This window comes from Monodelphis domestica, chromosome 4 (assembly GCF_027887165.1).
Source record: "Monodelphis domestica isolate mMonDom1 chromosome 4, mMonDom1.pri, whole genome shotgun sequence".
NCBI lineage: Eukaryota > Metazoa > Chordata > Mammalia > Didelphimorphia > Didelphidae > Monodelphis > Monodelphis domestica.
In genome coordinates, this window is record NC_077230.1 from 308,865,647 (window position 1) to 308,889,360 (window position 23,714).

Below are 23,714 nucleotides of genomic sequence, written 5' to 3' on the forward strand. Positions count from 1 at the left end.
TACAATTGATAACTATGTGTATGTTTATATTCCTAGATAATTTAGAATTTAGTCATGAATAATAATCAAAAGACTGTTTTCTCATTGTCATTTATTCATTGTTAAGCTTAATAAAATATGGAAATCAGAACTTTTTTTTTCTCTGAGAAACATACCAGAGTTTCTAAGGAACTTCAAAAAAAGTTGAAAGCTCTCATTCAAGGAATTGAGATTTTAAAGGATTGTTGAATTAAGTCCAAGTATCTCATGAAGGATCTTAATTATTGCATTTTTCAGGACTTTTTATACCATTATAATGCCATATATTTTTTGTAAGCCCCTTTTTTTAGAAAATAAAGTAGCTGTTTTTAATCAATCAGTCCACATTTCTATAAACACATCCTATGTGCTAGGCAATGTGCTAAGTGCAGGGAATACAAGGAAATGCGGAAGATAGTCTTTGTCCACAAAGAGCTCACTATCTAGTGGGGTTGGGTGAGACAGAACACAAGCAACTATGTGCAAACAAGATGTATGCAAGAATAATAAATAATTAGCAGAGAGAAGGTACTAGATTTAAGAATGCTTGGGAAAGATTCCCTGTAGAGGTGGTATTTTGGCTATAACTTTAAGGAAGCCAGGAGGTGGAGATGAATTGGGAAATATTCTGTACATGATAGCTACTCTATGCAAATGTATTTTGTTTGAGGAGTACAAAGAAAGCCAGTATTGAAGGAAGGAACGATGGATAAGGAACAATTTAATAAATGCCTACTATGTGTCAAAAGCTCTTTGCTAAGTGCTTTTAAAATATTGTCTCATAACAACCCTGTGAGGTAGGTGCTATTATCCCCATTTAACAGTTGAGGAAAGTGAGGCAAACAGAGGTTAAATGACTTGTTCAGGTTCACACAGCTATTAAAATCTGAGACTTTAGCCTTAGCTAAGATTTGCATTTTATCCATTGTGCTACTTATGTGCCTGGGAGTATGCATTTTTTTGGTGGACAAGTGTAAAGAATAAGAAAATTAGAAAGATGGCAGAAGGGAGTAGGTTTGTGAAGGACTTTGAATGCCAAACAAAATTTTCTCTTTGATCCTCAAAGTGATAGGGAGCTACTAAAGCTTATTTAGAGGGAGAAGTGACATAGCTGGATGTGTATTTTAGGAAAATCACTTTGCTGGTTGAGTTGAAAGACAGACTGGAATGGGGAGAAACTTGTGGCAGGGAGATCCAAATACAGGTATTGCAATAGCTCAGAGAAAAGGTCCTGGAATAAGGTGGTGACAATATCAAAAGAGAGAAGGGTTGGGTTTTTTTTTTTGTTTGTTTGTTTGTTTTTGAGAAATTCTACAAATGAAATCTCTAGACCTTGGCAACAGATTGAACAAGGAGAGTGAGAGTGAGGAGCCAAGGAAGGCACTTAGGTTGTAAACCTGGGGAGCTTACCCATTACCGGGCAGATAGTGATGGCTTCAATAATAATAACAAAATTTTGGAAGGGGAGAAACTTTGGGGGAAAAGCTGAGTTTAGTTTTGGACATGTTGAGTTTGCAGTGTCTTTAGGACATCCAGTTCAAGATGTTTGAGGCTGGAGACAGGAGAGTGGAAATCAGAAGAGAGGGTAGAGCTGACTAATTTGATTTGGGAATCCTTCCATATAGTGATTGTCATGGAAACCATGGGAACTAATGAGATCACCAAGCAAAAAAGGATAGGGAAAAACAAGTGAAGAGCCCACTTTGTAGGACAACTATGGTTAGTGATCTGGACCTGGATGAAGAGCCAACAAAGGAGAAGAAAAAGGAATAGTTAGATAAATTGTAAAACTAGGAGGGAGTAGGGTCTCAAAAATCTAAAAAGAAGAAATTATCAAAGAGAAAAGGGCGATCAACAGTAACAAAGGCAACAGAGAGGCCCAAGCAAAAGAATGAGAACTGAGTCATTAGATTTGCCAATTAAGAGACCGTTATTAGTAACCCAAGGAGAGCAGATAAATGAAAAGTAGGAGCTGCTTAATATGCACTTATGTGTCTTTTTTTTTTCTTGAAACAAAAACCTAACAGTATTTTTGTTTGGTTTTGGTAGTTTTATATATACATGTACATCACAGGGATGGTGTTTTGTGTACACTTTTAAGAAAATCTCTATGTTAGTAGATAAGAATCTGCTGCGTTGAGCACACTTTTTTTAGTATGTATAGATTTCTTTCTAAAGGTCATATGACTTCTTTTCAAAGATTTGAAAACCATCTACCACACATAACTTTTCCTCGTTGAACATAATGAATAGTTAACCACATTCCTTTAGATATAGTACCTTTAACATTCTACTCATCATACAGGTAGGTTTATAAATTTATAGACAAGCTTTTTTGATGTGTTGCCAGGTGCACATGTAGAACTTATGTCCAATATAAATTTCATCATTACTTCTTTCTTTGTAGGAGTGTTGTAGTTCCTGTGAAGAAGGCTCCTCCTGGTAGTCTGGCTGTCACCACTGTTGGCGCTGCTACTGCTGGAAGTGGGCTGCCCACAGGCAGTACACCTAATATATTTGCTGCCACTGGAGCTACACCAAAAAGTATGATTAATACAACAGGTATTGTCCTTAAATATTTTTGTGACCCTCATCTTTTGCTTTCTGTTTTCTTTCTTCTTTTTTTCTTTTTTTTTCTATTTAATAATAAACACCTTGAATAGTTAAGACTATTGACTTTTCTGGGAGTCAAAATTGGTAGTATTGGGGGGAATTTGCCTGCAATTTTAGAATGCTCTGCTTACTATTTTAAAGTCCACACTTGCATTTTTTTCCCTCCACTCCCCATTTATCTCTCAGAACAGTGACTGCCATTTATTTCCAAAGGGAAATATACATATTGAAAGATATATGGGCTACAAAAGCAATAAGGAATTTGAACATTTAAGACAGCATTGTGTAAGTGGGGATTATATCAGGAAATTATAGTATATTCTACTATTAGTCAGCACTTGAGTACTTTTCATTGACAGAAAATGGTTTTGAGATTATCTGTCTATCGATATCTATATGTAGATAGATAATTCAGTCCTAATAGGTGGTCTCTGTTGAGTCCTCTAAGAAATGCCAATATTCCCTTAAGGTTCCGGCAATATACTCATCAAATGCATTCAAATTTATATTAAAAATTGATGAATAGTGTTTGTTAAAAAGAGTAGTCTTTATTCTGGCATTGAATTAATCTAAAGTTTGAGATTATATTGCTGTCTAGGTCATTGGCTGCCTTTTCCAAAAGACTCTTTACCACAGAAAATTCAGCATCATTAATTTTTAAAGCCCTGCTGAAGTTAACTTTTTTTTTTAATTTCCAGGAATGTTCCTGTTGATGCTTAGTTCAAATAAATCCTTACCCAAATCTTTGTGATTCCCTTTTAGGTATTTATACAACGCAAGATGATCCCTGCCTTTCCTTCCCTGACTATAGTAGCCTTCTCTTCTCCAAACTGTATAGCCTTAAACTTTTCCATCTATCATCATTACTTAAACCCTTCCCATTTTGATTAATTTTGTGCTTTCTGTATCTTGTTTATCATCCTATCTCTGAGTCTGACAAACCATCCACAACATATTTATGGGACTAGTTAGTGGAGAAAGTACTCCTAATTTTATCAAGCTTAATTATATCCACAACAATGAACTCTCTTTTTGACCTGGTATAAAGGAATGATCTGCCATTTGGGATTTATCTATTTTGTAGCTTATTTTTCTTTTTTTAAACATCTGACCTGTCTGCAAATTTATTCCAAAGCCTTCTTTCATCAGCTTCAATTCCTTATTCTTTTCTCCACTATTCTTACTATAAAAGAGCACATTTTAATGCCCTTTACTAAAACCATATACCCAGTATGGATCCTTTTTAATATGTCAAAATAGTAAAGAAAATTTGGACATATTCCATACTGCTGATTTAGTTAACAATTATTTTTATCTAAATCTTTTTTTGATTGACAAATCCTGAAAAAAATATTTTTATGGGCCTTAGGAAAGACATCCTGATATTTTCCATAAAGTTAGTTTCTATTCAAGAAATGAATAAGAGTTGAAGGAGTTTCACTGGAATAAAGATTTAGAGTTAGATAGAACCTTTGTTACAATCCATACCAAGACTCATTTTACAGATGAGAAAGTAGAGGACTAGAGAATCTTAAGTGACTTGCCCAGTAGGTGGCAGAGTCAGATTTATACTGGAGTATTTTGACTTGAAATCTAGTATTTTGTCCGCAATCCTTTTCTATCTCTTGAGTTAGTTTTTATAGAAAACCTACTGTAATCACTTTTAGATATACAGATTCCTTAGGAATAAAATGCTTAATTCAATTTTTCCATAATTTAATTGCCAGCTATATTCTTTAAAGATGCAGTGAGGAATTTTGATTAAATATTATATCATAAGTCCAACTCAATGGTTTATTGTTTTGGAAAATACAATATATATGTGCATATATGTATATGATTTGATAATAAGAAAGGACACTAGATGTCCCTCAACTCCACTTCTATTTACTATGCATCTATAATATATCATTAACAATTTGTTCTGAAATAATACTTTGTCATGGAAGAAAACGTGTAGTAACAATATAAAAATCTTAGAAATATTGAATCAAACACACTATTGCTGAAGCAAATTCATTCTCACTATGATTCCTTGTGGCTGCAAGGTAGACAATTTAGAGTCAGAAATATATTTGTAGACCAAACTTAGAGACTTAAAAAAGCAAGTATTTTATAACATAGCAACAAAAGAGAAGTTTCCTGCTTTAGAATTTGCACTGTTTTGAAAGTTTATCATTCTCATGCTAAATTTTATTTTCATGTTGTCTTTCATTTTATGTTAAAATATATCCCATCTTGTAACATTTGTTTTTGCTAGTCAGATATGTAAAACAATTAAATTATTAATGCAGCTATTGCTGTTTAAATTTAGAATGAATTATAAATTGTACTAATGGCTAATTATTTTGTTTTTAAAAAGTACTGTAATTTTTTTTAATTGAGATAATTTTTTCAAAACCAGAAAAGAGCCATAAAAATAAGAGTTATTCTATTAAATCTACAACTAACTTTATTTTTAAGACTGAAATTAGTATTGTTTTGTAAACAGGTGCAGTGGATTCAGGGTCATCTTCCTCCTCCTCCTCCTCTAGTTTTGTGAATGGTGCTACCAGCAAAAATCTCCCAGCTGTTCAAACTGTGGCTCCAATGCCAGAGGATTCAGCTGAAAATATGAGGTATGAAAGGTGCAAGCCTCATTTTTTTAACGTTTACTTAATCTTAACACTATTTATTTGTCCCATTTTTGCAAATATGGGACTTTTTTTGATACTCCTTCTCACCATTTCCTGAATAAATTTGGGAATTCCTACAGCCTTCCAGTGTTGAAATTTCCCAACCTGGAGAATGAGAGAATTGGACTAGATGGCCTCTCAGTTTGCCATATAGTTCTAGCTAGGTGATCCTCTTCACCCCTACCTCTCTCATCAAGTTATTGAGTTGATATCTTTAAAACATTTCTTGAATATCTTCCCCCAATCTTCTCTCTTTTCACAGCCATTACTCAAGGACAAATATTCATTACAAGTGTGAACCATTACCTCTTTACAGGTATTCCTGCTTCCATTCTTTCAAACAATCCTACATGCCTCTGCCATAATAATTTTCTTTATCCATATATATAGTCATGTTGCTTTTTTACTTAAATATATTCATGGACCCCATATTGCCTCCCAAGCAATATATAAGTTTCTTTACTGGCATTCAAGACCTATACAATATGTCAACTTTCTACTCTCTGACCCTTATTTTCCACTGATCCTCTCTATTCCTTCTGTGTGCCACTCACATTAGATAGCTCTTTGCCTCAGGACAAGCATTTTGTTCTCTTAACTTTGCCTCTTTATTCAAATATTCTCTATGCTTCAATTATCCTTCTCTTTCCTTTGCCTATTGAATCCAACCTTGGAATCCCATGTCTTAGACATTTTGTAGTTTTCATATGATGTTAATTATAGCTAGCTCTGTGTTTTATATCACTATTAGACTGTCAGTTCCTCAAAGGAAGGGAATCATTTCTCATGTAAATTCAGTGCACTACATACAAAAAGGTGAGTGCTAAATGTTTATTGTATTGCTGACATGTTATAGATAACCTTTACACATGAACTTTCATTTCTAAATTGTTTGCTTTATAAAAACTAACATCTTATATACTTCTGGTTTAGCTAGTCCTTTTATTATTCTTATCAGCTAACACTAATGAGACAGATATAGAAGGAAGGTACGTGTACAAAGGTAAAATGACCATTTCAGACTGTTAATTGAACTCATGGAATATAATGTTTGGTATTACAGTACAAATGTAATAGATTCATTTTACCAAACTACTTAAAACCAGAGACAATTTTATTTTTAATCAATCTGCTAACTGTGTTGTGTTTTATAGCATGGTAAAAGTAAGCTGTAATTTTCATAGGGATAGTGAATCTTTACCACAGGACACTAGTATAGTAGCATGGTAACTCTTTCATGGCCCCAACATAGTGATGGGCACTTACATGCTATGGGTGTTGTACCAGGTATTGCACATAGCCCTGTACCAATATGTAGGCACTCTGGTCAGAGAAGTATTCCTGCTTTTGTCAGCAACTCTTTCCAAGTGTCTTATACCATCCTGCCTCTTTCCTGAGCCTGCCTCTTAAGACTGCCATATTTTCATTGAACTTTACATTCTCAAGTAATTGCATTCCACTTGCTTGGGGAACTCATACGAGTCGGTGGCACTGGCTGAATATACTGGCCTTGTATTGTATTGTAATGTATTCTGAACTCTACCTCTTCCATTCTTCTTTGCCCACTTCTCTGAATTTTTTCTGGTTGCTAGAATTCGCTGTTGTAAAGCTGAAATAAAATATTTCCAAAATCATATTGTGATGTGACACTAGCAATAACATGGTAAAATGTTCAGTGACTAGTCACTCCAACATCCAACATTTTAAAATTATTTCATATTTCATATAAATTGTTTCTCTAATGATACAACAAATAATTTTGATAATCTAGAACATAATTTGAACTGGATAAAACTTTTCACATTTAAATGAAATTTTAAGAATTCTAAAAATAAACCTTTGTTTTGACTTTAAAATAAATTGTAAATTTTGACTTGAGAAGGACTATTCATTTTTATTTTGTTTCCTTTTTCATTATTAAGAAGAATGAATTTGGACTGGAAAGAACCAGGTGAAAATATGGGTAGAATTGAAAGCCAAGATAAATAAGGAGATGATAAGTAAGTTGATCTCAAGGCACTGAACATTTATTGAGTCACTGTCAAAAGTCTTTGCAAGACCATAGATAATGGAAAGAAGTACTATGGGCCTGGAGAAAGGGAAATATCTTGATAGTCTATAAAGTAAAAGATTTGTAGTCTGAAAGCTAAAAGGTCAATGACATTGATTTAATTTCTTAGCAAAATTTCAAAACACATTACATATATATATATATATATATAATTAAATGGATTATTATTGAACATGTGGGAGAGAAAGTAATTATTCAGCAGTCTGCATGACTTTATTAGGAATTTCAGATTAATCACATTTTATTTCTTTAAAAGTTAAGTAATAGTAATAATGATAATAATAACTCGCCTTTTTTATATATTTTAAACCTTTACTTTCTGTCTTTTAATAAATACTGTGAATTGGTTCCAAAGCAGAAGAGTGCTATAAGCTTAGGGGATGGGAGTTTAGTTACGTGCCCAGGGCCACACAGTTAAGTATTTGAAGTCAGATTTGAACCCAAAATGTCCTCTCTCTAGGTCTGGCTCTTAATCTACTGAGCCACCAGGAACTAGCATTTATATAGTGCTTTAAGGCTTGTAAAGTATTTTGGAAGTATAATCTCATTTTATCCTCACTATTACCCTTGGGAAGGAGGTACTAATGTTATCATCTCCATTTTACAGATGAGGAAACTGAGACAGACAGAGGTTCAATAATTTGTCCAGGTTCACATAGCTACTAAATGATATGGGCAGGATTCAAACTCAGGATCCACAATCAACATTCTGTGGGAATGCTATACTTCAACCACGTTTTACTTGATTTAGCACTGTCTTTGGGGAATAGATAGATATGTGACTAGATGGTTAGATAGATAGGGAAATGGATGAATGACCATACCCAAAAAGGAGTCATTAGTGATTCCATATCAACCTAGAGAGAGGTTTGTAGTGGAGTATAATAGGAAATATTTTCCTGGACTTGTGTTGATGAACACTTTTATCAATGACTTGGACATAGGTTTAAATGGTATATTAGTCAAATTTTCCAGTGGCTCATATCTGGGAAGGAAAACTGTCTGACAAGAGTCAGAATCCTATAAGATCTTGATAGGCTAGACCATCTGCAATCTAATGAGATAACATTTAATAAAGATAAGCATTAAAAATCTATTCAGGAGTTTAAAAAAACAATTTCATTAGTGAAGAATGTGGACTCTTGCTAAACAAACTGTTCATTTTTTAAAAGATGGAAAAGGCAGCTGTTTAGTAAACTGGAACATCAGTATGTTTATACAGTAGGACAAAGCCCATCAAAACTAATACTAACTAGACTACAGTAAGAGGAGCATAGTATCTAGAATGATAGGAACCGAGGAGGCCAGTGCTGTCTGACTATAATTTGCCTTCATAAGGTCACATCTGGACCCTTTTTAGCTTTGGGCAACACATTTTGAAATACCCTGGAACATTTCCAGATAATAGGACCAGGATTGATGAGAGAACTGAGGGATTGTTATATGAAGATTGTTTGAAATGATTAGGGATATTTATCCTGGCAAAAAGAAGATGATTAGTATTTAAAGAGCTACCGTATGGGAAAAAAAAGATTAAATTTGTTCCATTTAGCTTCAGGGGAAGAGCTAGAAGCAACTCTTATCTCTAGTTAGAGCACCTGGATTAAATCCTATCTGTGTTACTTACTTGTGAGACTAGGAGGTAATTCACTTAATTTCTCTAGGCCTTAATTTCCTTATGTGTAAAATGTGGGGATTGGACTACATTATTTTAAAATTTCCTTTCAGCTCTAAATATGTACTTAAGGTGCTGAAACAAATTCAGGCTTAATATGAGAAAAAACTTTTTACTGGTTAGAATTCTTGAGAAGGGGAATGTTCTGCACATGCAAAATTTTTTATAATTCTACTTTTCATAATAAGAAAAAATCTGGAAACATAAGTGGCTATGCACTGATTTGGCAAAGGCCAAACAAATCAGAATATAAGAATGTAATGGCATATTATTGTATTATTAAGAAACAAAAAATCAGAAGAATAGAACAGTTTGGAAATAAAGTACGATGCAAGGTGAAGTAAGCAAAATCAAGATAAGTTCATGCAGTAACCATACCAAAAAAATCAGAATGCTGATTAATACAACAACCAATCATTTCTCTAGAAGCTTGACAGTGAAATAGTTCATCTAAGAAAGAAATCTCTCTCAGCAGAAAATGGTTGAAATATAAATCTGGAATGAGGCATAATTTGTCAGCCACAACCATTGTGTTAGTTTTAGCTTAATTCTGTTTTTTCTTACAAAAAAGTATTAAGGGTAGAGAGAAGAGGTGACTGTAAGACATTTATATTTTTAAAAAATGAGTTTTAGACAAGTGGAATGCACTGTCTTCAGGAGTAATAAAATCTCTTTTAATTGACTGGAAAGAGAATGTGTTCAAACATAGACTAGAATATCCACTTGTCAGTGATTTATGTGGAATTCTTAGTTAGATATATATTAGATTAGATGGTCTTTGAGATACATTCTAACTCTCAGATTCATTGATCCTTGATTCTCTACTCATGGTTTATTTTATACTTATTGTAGATATTGAATTAGTATAAAGAAATGCTTTTTATATGTAGTTCAAAATAGATGACCAAAACTGTATTGTATTTGGCTTAACATGATTTTTTTAAAAACTTATTTACCTTAACCATGCTTTAGTAAAGTTTGTGTTAAAATGAATTTGTAATCACTAAGTACATACTTCCTTATTGTAAGAATACTGATTGTATTAAGGAGCCATATTCACTTTTTAATCAGTAATGGAAACTATAGACACTGATAATTAGGAATCTACCCTATGCACACAAATTCACACTTATAAATATGCATAAACTCATCTATACAGGAATATACATTAATTCATATATACCCATTCATATATTTATATTATATAGACAGCTAGTTGGCATAGTGTAAAGCTTGCATTCAGGAAACTTGAGTCTCAATCCTGCTTCAAACAGTTACTAAATAATTGACCATGATCAAGTAATTTAATTATTTGGTGCCTCAGTTTCCTCATCTGGAAAATGGTAGTATCTACTTCCTAGGGTTTTATGAGGATGAAGTGACAAAATGTATTGATAAGCTTTTTAAACTTATAGAAATGCTTACTATAAATTTTTATTGAATGATAATGCCCAAACAAAGTAATATCAAAATGTAATTACATAAACATCAAAGTCAGAGTACATCATAATTGTTTCTTATGTGACTAGTGAAAACAATGATGGGGTAAAGATTTTCATGTTTATAGTCTAGTTTCAAAATTTTCAAAATACAAAATTAAGCTATGCATAAACCTTGATAACTATGTAGCAAAGAATACTATTGCTCAGTTCTGTTTTGGGATATAAATGTAATATTTCAAATCAATTAGAGCATTAAGTTTGGGTTTGTCATTAGCATTTTTATTTGTTGTTACCAACATTATTCTACCAAACAACCTTCTCTCTGTCAGATATGTAACTTCTTTTTAAGACACACATTCAGTCAAATGTATCTATGATCTCATCAATTTCAAAATCTCAAAAACAATCATGCCTATGTATCCTGTGTGACTCTTGTTCAAGTCCTTTGTTGTTATCCGTTGAGGTCCTATCGACCATTCTGGGTTCTTTTCCTCAATTTCTCCTGAATTCAAAGGATTATCTTGCACTCTTTTCTTCTTTTATCTCTCACTCTTTACATGTGACTTACCTGTCTTTTTTTTTTGTATCATTCATTTATTTGATGACACATTTGAAAATATGGTACACATATACATATATCTATATAAATTTAGTTTAAAAATTTTCAGTATTTCTCAAACATTTTCTCAGATTGAAAATGTTTTATAGAATTAGAAAATTTACAGGTTATTTACTAATTGAGAGCTTTAAAAAGGCCCAGAATATTAGTGGACAGTTCTATAATTATTCCCTTTCAAAATATTTGTTAAAACCAATACTAGACAAAATAAATTAAGAATATTTTACACTACATTTAACATTAATGGTTGTTAGGAATTTGATTTCATTTTTTACACTTGTCATTTAAATTTCTGACATCATCAGATTATGGTTTATGTTTTTACTTCATTATGTCATTTTGCTGTCCATTATTTTGGAAATCCCCCTTTAAATTTCAACCTAGTAATTTTCTTAAAGTTTCATTTGATATGTTAATTGGAAATTGAATGTTTCCTCTATAGTCTTCTTCTCTTCTTTAGATCCATTTACATTTTAGTTTCCTTCCATTTCTGCAAAACAAGCAATTACTAATTCCCAAATATGCACTCCAGGAAGCTTTTACAGTTATCTGGGGATATCCCCAGAGATGCATTAAATTTAATAAAACCTGGAACATGTTTATTTGGAATTCAGCATACCATATAAAAGCAGTAAACTTCTTCCCAAACAAAGATGGATAGTATTTAGCTTCCATTTTTTAATTTCCTGGTAACCTTATCTGATTTCTTAGACCATACATGACATTGAAAGGCTTTATATTGTTTGGTAAATTCACTCAAGAGACATGAAGGAAAAATAAAAGTCAGATTTTGATTTTAAATATTGAATTAAATAAAATAAATGCATTTTATTAGCATTTTTGTTGTTGTTTAGTGACTAACATAAAAAAATTTATATATTATGTTGGAAAATCAGTGTTAGAAATTCTGATATTGTGTCAATAGAATACCAGATATTTAGACAATTAAATTAATTGTGTGCAAGTAATCAATTTAGTTGCGGGGCAAGGAGAAGTTTTGCCAGTTTCCTGGCATTTCATTTACAAAGCTATTCATTGATTATTTTTCTTTTTAGTAAATTATTTTTGTATCATATAAACCTTTGGAAAATTACAGTATCTTAGTGTCCTTTCTTTATTTGGACATTTCACCTAACCTTTCTACACATTAGATTCCTTAATATACACTAATGGAATTATATGTCCCTTAGTGGTTATAAAATATAATTATTGAAACATAATATATTTTATAAATAGAATTTTACATAATTATTTAATAACATTTCTCAAATAGCTCTTTTGGCTCTATTATATAAGGGCAGGAAATTGTTCATTCTGTTTGTACTGGATTTCATTAGTTGTACCATTCTGTGTTATAGCAGATAGCTGGTAAAATGCTTAGAACAGTAGACCTGGAATCAGAATAGATCTTAGTTCAAATTCAGCTTCAGATTCTATGTGACTCTGGTCAAGTCATGTAACTTCTCTAAGCCTCAATTTTCTCATTTATAAATTAGGAGTGATATTAGCCCCTATTTCCCAGGTTAATGTGAAGATCAAATAATATAATATCTATAAACTGCTTTGCAAACAAAGCATTGTGGGAGTAAGTGCTAGCTACTCGTGTTATTACATGTGATTTTCTCTCCAAATATGTATTATGAAGCCATTATGTTAATACTTGATTCTTTTTGACAATTCAAAGAGTTGAGATGCATTCCTCTAGTTCTTTTACTTTAAATGCTAGCAGGGACAGTATACAATATACTGCACTTTAAGCAAAGTCACTAGTCATTTATTATGAGGGTAATACAAATGATAAACTCCCTATTCTGTCAACTATAAAATTTCTCCTGCTTTCTGGACAATTACTCAAAGCCAGCTTTTTTTTCTTGTTTTTCTCTTATTAGCGGCCCTTTATAATTAACAGTTTGCCTCAGGGTCTACCTAGTAAATGATAGAGCTCAGACTTAAACAGAGATCAAGTCCTCTTTACATAACAGCAAATAACAAAAAGCAGCTGTTGGGTTCAGTGAAATCAAAAAAACTTGATTTGGAGTCAAAATCTCTGGATTGGAATCCAAATTCTGCTCTTTACTGTCTACATAAGTTTCAGTAAGTCGTTTAAACTCTGAACACCATTTTTCTCTTCCATAAAATGAGAGAATTAGAGTAGATGATCACCAAGGTCCCTTTCAATTCTAAATCCTATACTCCTTTGATCAACTCTTCTGTCCACAATCCTTATAATAAGTAGTGCATGGTATCAAATCTGCTAGAAATAATTATTACTTGGTACATTTTGAACAAGGTGACCACTGAAATTATTTCTGATTCTGAGATTGTGTGATTCCTTATTCCAAGTAAATATGCATTTATTATTTGTCCTTTAACTCACTACAGAGAAAAAGAGAAAGTAAGGAAAATAAGTTGGATGAGATTAATGAAGGAGAAAAAAACAATATTCCTCCTCTCTAGTGTTCAACTTTCTGTTATGTCAGTTACATTTGTTATTATACAGAGTTGCAACAGTTGCAATGAGAACAGTCAGAACAACACAAGGCAGCTGCATCCAATAGAAGCATTTTCTCAAACCACTAAAAAACTAAATTAAATTTAAAACATTGCAACATGTCTTTGTAGTGGCTTCTACTAAAGAAGTATTTTACTAAGCACTTTGTAGAATTGCCTCAGGTTAGTTTTTAACAGACAAAAATAATGTATCCTTAATTTTATGAATAGACATAACCAAAAGAGTTTATTAGAATTGGAGCCCACAGTTTTTACAGTACTCTAAATAGAAACAGAATTAACTTTTTATTTCCTCAAGAGAAGTTCTAAATAAAAACTGAGAAATTTTCCATACATTTATAATTTTGAATTTTCTGAACTTCACTTTTCTCATATGTAAAATGGGGATAGTAATACATATAGTGCCTATCTTACTGGGTTGATATAAAATTGTAAATACTATCACTTTAAAGTGTTCCAAGTACTTTTCATTGTAATTGTATCATTTTTTACTCAGTGCAGCTCATATAGAAATGTCCGTAGGACATACCACTTTCTGACAGACTTTCTTTTATATTTAACACTCTGAAAATGATGACACAAATGAATAAAACAACAGCAAAAATGATATTTACTTAGTGCTTCAATATTTACTAAATATCCCATTTTATCCTCACAAACAGCTCTGGGAAATAAGGTACTATTATTGTCCAAATTTTAATACATGAGGAACTTTTGGCAAGTAAAGGTTAAATGACTTTCCCAGCACTACAAAATGATTAAATGTCTGAGAGAATATATGCATCCACATCTTACTCACTCCAGGTCCAGCACTTTATCTTTCCACTGTGCCACCTAGCACTCTATAAATTTGCTTTAATAATATATAATTAAGCATACTTGAGACAATTCCAATAACTGACAAAAACACATGGTTTTTTTTAAAATTTCTTCTAGATTATGTATTTTGGTTGCTTGTCATTTCATTTAGTTTGGAGATTGACTCATTTGGTATGATAACATCTATTAAAAGCATTGATAATAAATGTTTATAGATATTAAAATTTTATAGATTAGTAGTATATCTAGATGATTGCAGATAAGGGTAATATACTTCAGTTCCAGTAAAGTTTATTTACTGAATTCTAAAATAAGATAACTTGGTATATTGTAAATATAGTATTTGATGTGTTGCTTTTTTTTGTAAATTGCTGTTATATATACTTTCTGCCTGCCATTTTATTATATTTTCATTAATCAGTGATTAGTAAGTGTGGATTCCATAAGAATATCCTTCTTGTAATTCTTGGTACCAGTGACCTTGATCTTGAATCACTATTTTGTTATTATTACTATTACCAATGTTTTAAAAAATTATTCCTGACAACAGAAACACTTCTGTGATGAGTATCCTATTATACTTAATGTTTTATGGATTTCATATAGAAACATTTCTTTAGCAGTTTGCAATTGTGCTATACTTAATGTCAGTAAAATTTTTCAAATATTGATAAAATAGTTGCTATTTAAAGAAAAATACTAAGATGTAAGTTTTTTGTTTGTTTAATCATTGCATATGACCTTGGTATAACTCTTAATAGCAAACAGGACAATGGAGACACTTTTTAGCTTTTCTTATTCTTGCATAATTTTCATTTCTCCTCCTAGGTCTATATATCTTGATAGTTTGTTGTTCTGTAGCTAACCACCATAAGAAAGACTTTAGTAGGTGCTGAAGTTTTGCAAACTGCAGTGATATTTTTTAGTTTCCACTACTTCCTTAAATAATTTGGATTGATCATATACAAGCCCCTTTAAAATATCTCCTCTGTAATTTCTGGTGGTGATGATCTGATTCTGGATTTCAATTTTTAAAAAATCTTGTATTTTCATAAATAAATCAACATTAGTCAACTATTTGTTCAGTGCTTTTTATGTTTTGTTTTGGTTTTTTTACTAAGCAATTCATGTGGGTTTCACCTATGTAGGGTCCTTTAATCCCTTTCTTGAATCTTAGTCATATTATAGATTTCACCTGGAAGTAAAATACTTTTGGTTACATTTGGATAAATTTATTGATTGAAGTGTAACTATTGTCATTCTTTACTATTATTATTACTTCTGCTTATTGCTTAATGAAGTTATGTGTATTTTCCCCAAAAAAATTCTCTGACCTTTTTGCCTATCATGTTCTATGAGTATATTTATTCATACTTTTTCCATTAATTGTGTTAGTCTTCCTGTAGCTGCCTTAAATTGATTTGGCCCCATTGTTATTACTGTTTTAAAAAATCATTAGTTTCATTTTGGTAAGTGAAATACAATTAGAAATAATCCTGGGATAAGCCAATATTTTGCTATAATTTATGTTGAACATTTTATAGATTTAGTGAATAAAATAGCTGCAACTTTTTGGATTTAAAATCATTAGGATGAAAATTAATCTTTATTGCTTAAACAAATACAGGATTTAGTTAGCCTTGATAAAGAAGGCCACCTCGACATGTGATAAAGGAATGAAGGAAGAGATTGTGGCAGAAAATACATATGTGAATTATAGGAAATGAGGAATAGGTAGTTCATGATGAATGTCCTCTATCTTTCTTCAGAATTTTTAGACAAGATTCTGAGGGTAGTGGGAAAGGGAGTCAAGAGATGTTTGAGGAAGAATTAAAAATTTTAGATGAGCCCCTGTAGAGAGTGGGATAGTGAAGGGATGAAAATGTTCTAGAATATCAGTAGTAAGGACCCATTTGAGGTTGTGTAACATCAATTTATAGTGACTAGTCAGAATGTATGATTTTCTTCTTCAGTCATCAGCACATTTGTGAAGTAGAAAATAGTTGGGAGTATTCAAGGCTGAGGCTAAGCAGGATAGAGTAAGATCAATTATAAAGGGTCTAGTGATTCATGAGAGAAAGGTGGTATTGAGATAAATTGGGGGAAATGGGGAAAACAAATGAATGGCAAATGCTAGGGAAATGGCCATGTAGAAAATTAAAAGATCAAGGAATTAGAGGTCATGGCATGGATGAGCAGTAGGGTTTTAATAAGGAAAGATAAAAAGGTGAAAATCAGTAGATTATGGTTTTATAAGGTCATTTTAGAATATCCTTGAACCTAGAAATTACCTGTGTCACTGAGGTAGCGTAGAGAAGTAGATCATGGGAAATAAGAAGGATGAGAAATTGAATTGTATGGGTATTTGAAGGAGAATCAGTATGTACAGTGAAGTCTCCGAGTATCAAGGCAGGAGTTAGGAAAGAGAGAAAAATTGTGAGGCATGCCCTGAACTCAGTAAGGAAGGAATGGGAGTGACCTGGAGATCTATAGGCAATAATTATGAAGATTTTGATTGAGTGATAGATATAAATAGCATGAACCTCAAAGGAGGAGGTTATTGAATAAGAGAGGAAGGGAGGGAACCTAAAAGTAATGATGGGGAGCAAAGAATATGCCAGCTCCCTTGCCTTAGTGAGCCAAGGGGAGTGAGTAAAGTGGAAAGGGTATCCAGGAAAGCTATGTTATCAGAGGTAACTAAGTTACAGTAATAGATAGTGGAAGGATTGGGAGAGGAAACAACTTAATAAAAAAGGAAGTTTGTTGACTATGGAACAGGCATTCCAGAGGGCACAGGAAATATGGTGAGTAATATAGAGGTAGGAGCATTGGGAGGAATGCAAATAAGGAATCAACAGGACAGGGGATGGAGACTGTCATTTGGATGCTGACCTTTCAGGGATTCAGAACCATGTGGGTCTTGGGAGCCATTATACTACCCACTGTACTTCAACTGAACTAATTTTTACAATAGTTCTCTCAGCTTCAAATTTCTTCCCCATTCACTCTATCTTCTACAAAACTACATCTGATCATTATGTATAGGAAAGTAGTGACCAAGAACAGTACTTCTTTGGTCTGGAGTCACAAGGATGGTGATCTGATCCAAAGAATAATTTGTTGAGGTACCTTTTCTGGAAGTAATTTGCTTCCACAAAAGTTTATTTTTATTACTATTCCTAGAAATAAAGGTAGATTTCAAGGTGCTATGTGTGCTATCCACTATTCTTTACCCTTAAGCCTCTTGCTCTCCTCTTCTTCATACTCTAACCCAGGGGTCTAGCAGAGGGGATAGCAGAGGTTACAGCGCTGGCTGTGATGAGCCTGTCACATCTTGCCCAGCCCATCACCACCACCACTGTACCCGGTAGCAGTATACACAGTGCAGAATCCCCTCCTCTAGATTGCCGCTTACCATGCTGATGTCTTCCATTGTGCAGCCACATAATCCTTTGCATGGTGCCTTGTTCTCATTCAGTTACTCTCAGAACAAGACACCACGCAATGGTTTGTCACTGGAAGTAGTACTGTATGTGAGTGACACTGTGCTTTGCTGCACCACCACATACAGTGCTCCTCTCACTGACCACCAATAAAAGAGGTGCCCCTCCTGGAAGTGCGGTGGGGGCCAGATAATTGGCTTAGGGGGCCACATGTGGCCTGTGGGCCATAGTTTGGGGACCCCTGCTCTAGCCAGTCCTCATCCTTGGGTCATTCCCTATCATTCGCCTTCTTTAGTCCTATTCCTTTGCTCCTCAGTGCAGTTAGAAGACATAATACAATACTGCTCTCTCTATCTAAAACAAATTAATGTCTTTTAAATACAGCTGAGTGCTCATTGATGCATTGTAATATTTTTTTTTCTTCCATCATAGACTCTCAACTATGTGTTAGGGGTAAAATTAGGGGTTATGGCTGAATATATTATATTAGTGGTCACCAGGGATTTCAATTCAAACCCAATGAAATATTCGAGTCAGTATGGGATTTTATGGTGCTTTATTTACAATAGAAGAAAGAAATTAAGAAGGAGAAGAGGGAAAGAGTAGACAATCTGATCTGGCCTGGCCTAAGCCAGGGGGAGTTCATAGGCCTCTGCCAAGGGGCCTTCTCAGAAGATTAATCTAGCTCGACTTCCAGCCATGAGGTCTCCTCCAAGATGAGGGGCCTCCCTGGAGGATAGTGCCTTCAGAAGGTCAAGGAAAAGGGGAGTCAGCCTTATCACTCACCAAGGTCAATTCATGGAAACCACCTCACCTAAACTATGCTACAGAGCTCCTCCCAGTAAACTCCAATGCCAAACACTGCCAAAATTTCCCAATGCAGTGGAGGGGGGTTGGGGGAAACTCACAGGAAGTGACGCAAAATATATAGATAGTTCTTTACATCACTTCCTGTGTCTCACATGTACCAATGGTGGCTTAAGCTTGGCTTAGGACAGCCCAGGGAGTTAGTTGTTTCTGATTTGTCACTTGCTAGCACATGCCATCCTCCCCTACAGTTAATCCTTAAGTGGGGGTGTATACATTCCTGGTTGCTAGAGTTCTAAAGACTAAGCAAGGTGGAGCAAATCTAAAATTCACATGTTTCCCAACCTGTTTTTTCTTAGCAAATGACCTTCCTTCTTTTTCTACAGAGAACCTCAAGGCCATTCACTGGGAACTTCTATATCTTCCCTATTTTCTACTTTAGAAATGCCTGAACACTTACCCTTAGTTGTAGCATCATGAATTTAGAGTTAGAAGAGACCACAGAGCCAATTTAGTCCATGTTCCTCATTTTGCTGATGATAAAATGGCAGCTCAGGAAGGTCAGTTGAGTAGAAACACTGTTCTGTTTCGACTTCTCCACTCTCTCTGCTTTTTCTCTTAGTTGATTTGAGAATCAAATAAGATACATATGAGATGCATATAAAATGTTTTGAAAACATTGAAGCACTCCGTGTACTGGATATTATTATAAATAAATGACATTGAAAAATAATTGATAAAACACTAAATTTGGAATTGGACTCTTGGTAGCTAAATAATCCAGACTTCAGTTTCCCTGTCTATAAAATGGGGATAATAATAGTCCACACTTAAGAAGGTTATTTTGGTGCTCATATGAGTTAATACATAGGAAAACATTTTATAAATCATTAATCTTAAATAATTTTAGCCATTGTCATTACTTAATCTGTCTTACTTTATTCTTGTCACTGAGGACATTTTAGTTTTATTCCTTCCCCCACATACCCTTGTTGTTGATCAGGAACAGGAAATATGATTTAACCTCTTACACTTGCACAACACCAACCAGAAATGTTGCAAACAAAGTTACTATCCAGTTACAGGACAGTTTGTGTTAGCTTTGCTCCCAAGTATATTGATCTGGGACTCAGCTGTGAGCCCTATAGGCAAGAATACTGTCAAAGAATTTCTAGAGACTATGGTGGGGAACTCTTTTGACTTAAAGAAACCTTCTTGACTACTTCCTTTTAAATCTTTTTTTTTTTTTGCCAGTAGATTTTAGTTTTTGTTTTCTAGCCCAGAGGTTCCCAAATTTGACAGTTAACACCTTCATGTCTCAGTAATTTTTTCATGTCACCACTTCACCAAAAGAAAAGGAAAACTGAATATTTTCACTTATTAAATAGGGTGACAATTTCAATACAGTGTGCATAGCTTGGGTATCTGGGCCCTGTATTGCTTTAAAACACGCTTTCAATTAAAGATTGTTTTAAGTCCAGTATCCCTATGTGTTCCATCATACCACATTCAGGATAACACTCTCATATCTGTGGCCTTAATCCATTCCTTTTTCTATCTCCTTTGATAGCTCACACTATTCATAATTCTCGCTGTGCCATCTTCAGTTCTTCCCTAACTGCTAATATTTATTTATTCTCTGTTGAATTCAAATATTGTCAGATCTTCTTCTCCATTAAAAAAAATTTCCCTTAACCTTGCCATCTCTTCAAAATATTTCTGTATCTCTTTTTCTTCTCTCTTTCATAGTTAACCTCAAAGAAAAAATCAGTGACACTTGCTTCCTAACCCTCAGCACCCACATGTTCCTTAATCTTCACTGATGTCTTGTTCAATTTCTTTTTCTGTGATGGAGTGATTCAAGTATTTCATTTCCTCTTCTGTTAATCTGGGCAATTTAAATTTTGGTAAATACTCATCCATTTCACTTAGATTACCAGATTTATTAGCATATAACTGGGCAAAATAGCTCAATAATTTCTTTAATTCTGCTTTCATTGGTGGTGCATTCATCCTTTTCATTTTGGGTGTTGACAATTTGATTTTCTTCTCTTTTGTTAAATCAAATTAACCAAAAATAATCTTTTAATTGTTTTTTCACAAAATCAACTTCTAATCTTATTTATTACTTCAGTAGTTTTGTTTTGTTTTTTGTTTTTTTTTTACTTTAAATTGATTTAATTACTCCTTTGATTTTCTGAATTTTCAATTTGATCTTGAATTAAGGATTTTTCATTTGTTCTTTTCCTGGTTTGTTTGTTTGTTTGTTTGTTTTTTTAGTTATATACACAACTCATTGATCTGCTTTTTTTTATTGATGTAAGCAATTAGAGATATACATTTCCTCCTAACTACTACTTTGACTACAAAAATTTTGCTATGTTGTCTTGTCATTCTCTTTAAGAAAATTGGTTATTTCTATGATTTGTTCTTTAACCCATTCATTCTTTAATATTAGAATGTTTAGTTTCCTATTAATTTTTAATTTGCTTATCCAGAGACTTTTATTGAATGTAATTGCATTGTAATCTGAAAAGGATACTTTTAATATTTCTGCCTTTCTGTATTTGGTTGTGAGGTTTTTATGCCCTAATACATGGTCAGTTTTTGTATACATGCCATATACTGCTAAGAAAAAAAAAAGTATATTTCTTTCTTTTCCATTCAGTTTTCTACACAGCTATATTATTTCCAACTTTTCTAAAATTCTACTCATCTCCTTAATTTCTTTCTTGCTTATTTTTTTATTAGACTAATCTAGTTCTGAGAATGGAAAGTTGAGATTCCTCAATAGTACATTTATTTCCTCCTATAACTTTTTAACTTTTCCTTTAAGAATGTGAATGCTATGCCATTTAGTTCACATATATAGATGTATTTATATATATATATGTATATATATTTAGTAATGATATTACTTCAAAGTCTGTAGTACCTTTTATCAAGATATAATTTCCTCCCTTATCTTTTTAAATTAGATCTGATTTTGTTTTCCTTTGTCTGAGATCATGATGGCCATCCCTACCTTTTTTTACCACAGGCCTTTACCTTTACTCTGTGTGTGACTCCCTGCTTCAAAGATGTTTCATGTAAACAGCATTTTGTAGGGTTCTGCTTTTTTAATCCACTCTGGTATCTGCTTCCATTTTATGGGTGAGTTCATCTCATTCAGAGTTATGATTACTATGTATTTCCCTCCAACCTATTTTTTCCCTGTTTATCTTTCTTTTTCTCTCCTTCCACTCTAGTCCTACTCAAAAATATTTTGCTTCTAGCCACTGCCTCTCCCAAATCATTTTCCCTTCTATCAGCACTCTCTCCCCTTTCTTGTTCTTCTTCTACTTCCCTATAGGGTAAGATAGATTTCTATAACAAACTGAGTATGGATGCTATTCCCTCTTTGAGCTAATTCCAAGATTCAAGCAATGCCCATCACCTCCCATCCCCATCTTCCCCTCTATTGTTATAGCTCTTTTGCATCTCTTCATGTGAGATTTTTTTTCATTTACCCCATTCTACCTCTCCCTTCTGTTCTCTCAATGTAATTCTCTTTTTCACCTCTTGATTTTTTTTATTAAACACCATCATAATCAAGTTATTTCCTCATCTTCTGTCTACATATACTCCCTCTAACTACTCTCATAATGATAAAATTCTCAAGAGTTACAAGTATGATCTTTTTATCCAGGAGGGTAAACAGTTTAACCTTATATTTTTTTCTTTCCTGTTTGCCTATTTATGTTTTTCTTGCATTTGTATTTGAATTTCAAAGATTTTTTTAAACTTTAATCTTCATCATTTAATTATTGAAATTCCTCAATTTCATTAAAAGACCTTTTTGTTTTTTTTCTCATGGAAAATTATACTCAGTTTCACTGGGTAGATGATTCTTGATTGTAATCCTAGCTCCTTTGCCTTCCTAAATACTTTATTCCAATGCCTCTGATCCTTTATTATAGAAGTTGTTAAATCCAATTTAATCCTGTCTGAAGCTCCACAATATGTAAACTATTTCTGTCTAGCTGCTTGTAGTATTTTCTTCCTAAACTAGGAACTCTAGAATTTGGCTATAATATTTCTAGGAGTTTTTATTTTAGAATCTCCTTCAGGAGGTGATCAGTGGATTGTTCAATTTCTATTTTATTTCCTTATTCAAGAATATCAGGGCAGTTTGCTTTGATAATTTCTTGTCAATTTCTTTTTTGTAAAATGATTAAGTATTATATTCTCTCTTATTAATCTTGGCCATTTATTTTTTGGTAAATATTCATCCCTTTTACTTAAATTGTTAGATTTGTTGGCATACAATTGGACAAAATATCTCCCAATAATTGCTTTAATTTCATCTTCATGATTATAAACTTATCCTTTTCATTTTTTCATATTGGTCATCTGCATTTACTTTTGCTTAATCTATTTTTTAATAAAACCAGCTTCCAGTTTGGTTTATTTGTTTGATGGTTTCCTTATATTCACTTTTATTAATTTTTCCTTTGATTTTCAGATTTTCCTATTTGGTATTTAATTGAGGATTTTTAATTTGTTTTTTTCTAGGGGGGGGTAATTTGCCTGTTCAATTCATTGATTTGATCTTTACCTATTTTATTTATATAATAGTTTCGTGATATAAATTCTCTCATATGTACTGATTTGGCTGCACCCCTTAAATTTTAGTATGTTATCCCATTGTTGTCATTCTCATTAATGAAATTATTGGTTTTTTTCTATAATTTGTACTTTAACCCACTAATTCTTTAGGGTTAGATGATTAGTTTACAATTAATTTTAATTTCTAGTTTCATAGTCCCTTATTAAATAGAATTTTTATTATATTATGGTCTGAAAAGATACATTTAATATTTCTTCTTTTCTACATTTGGTTTTGAGATTTTTTTTGAGAAATATTTAGGTACAGCTGAGAAAACAATACACCTTTTTCTATTCCCAATTCAGTTTTCCACAGAGGTCTATCATTTCCCATTTTCTACAACTCTATTCATCTCAAACTTCTTTTATGATCA

The 23,714-nt window shown here is 32.8% G+C and overlaps 1 protein-coding gene across 9 annotated transcripts in view; it reads left to right on the forward strand.

Moving 5' to 3' along the window:
* Positions 1-23,714, forward strand: part of NBEA (neurobeachin) — an 829,579-nt gene that overhangs the window by 364,300 nt on the left and 441,565 nt on the right. For 6 of the 9 annotated variants that reach the window (XM_056794740.1, XM_056794741.1, XM_056794743.1 and 3 more), the window contains 2 exons: positions 2,426-2,580; positions 5,123-5,249. In XM_056794740.1, coding sequence (XP_056650718.1) covers positions 2,426-2,580; positions 5,123-5,249 — 282 coding nt within the window. The remainder of the gene's footprint in view (positions 1-2,425; positions 2,581-5,122; positions 5,250-23,714) is intronic. The other 3 variants (XM_056794742.1, XM_056794744.1, XM_056794745.1) reach the window with 1 other exon arrangement.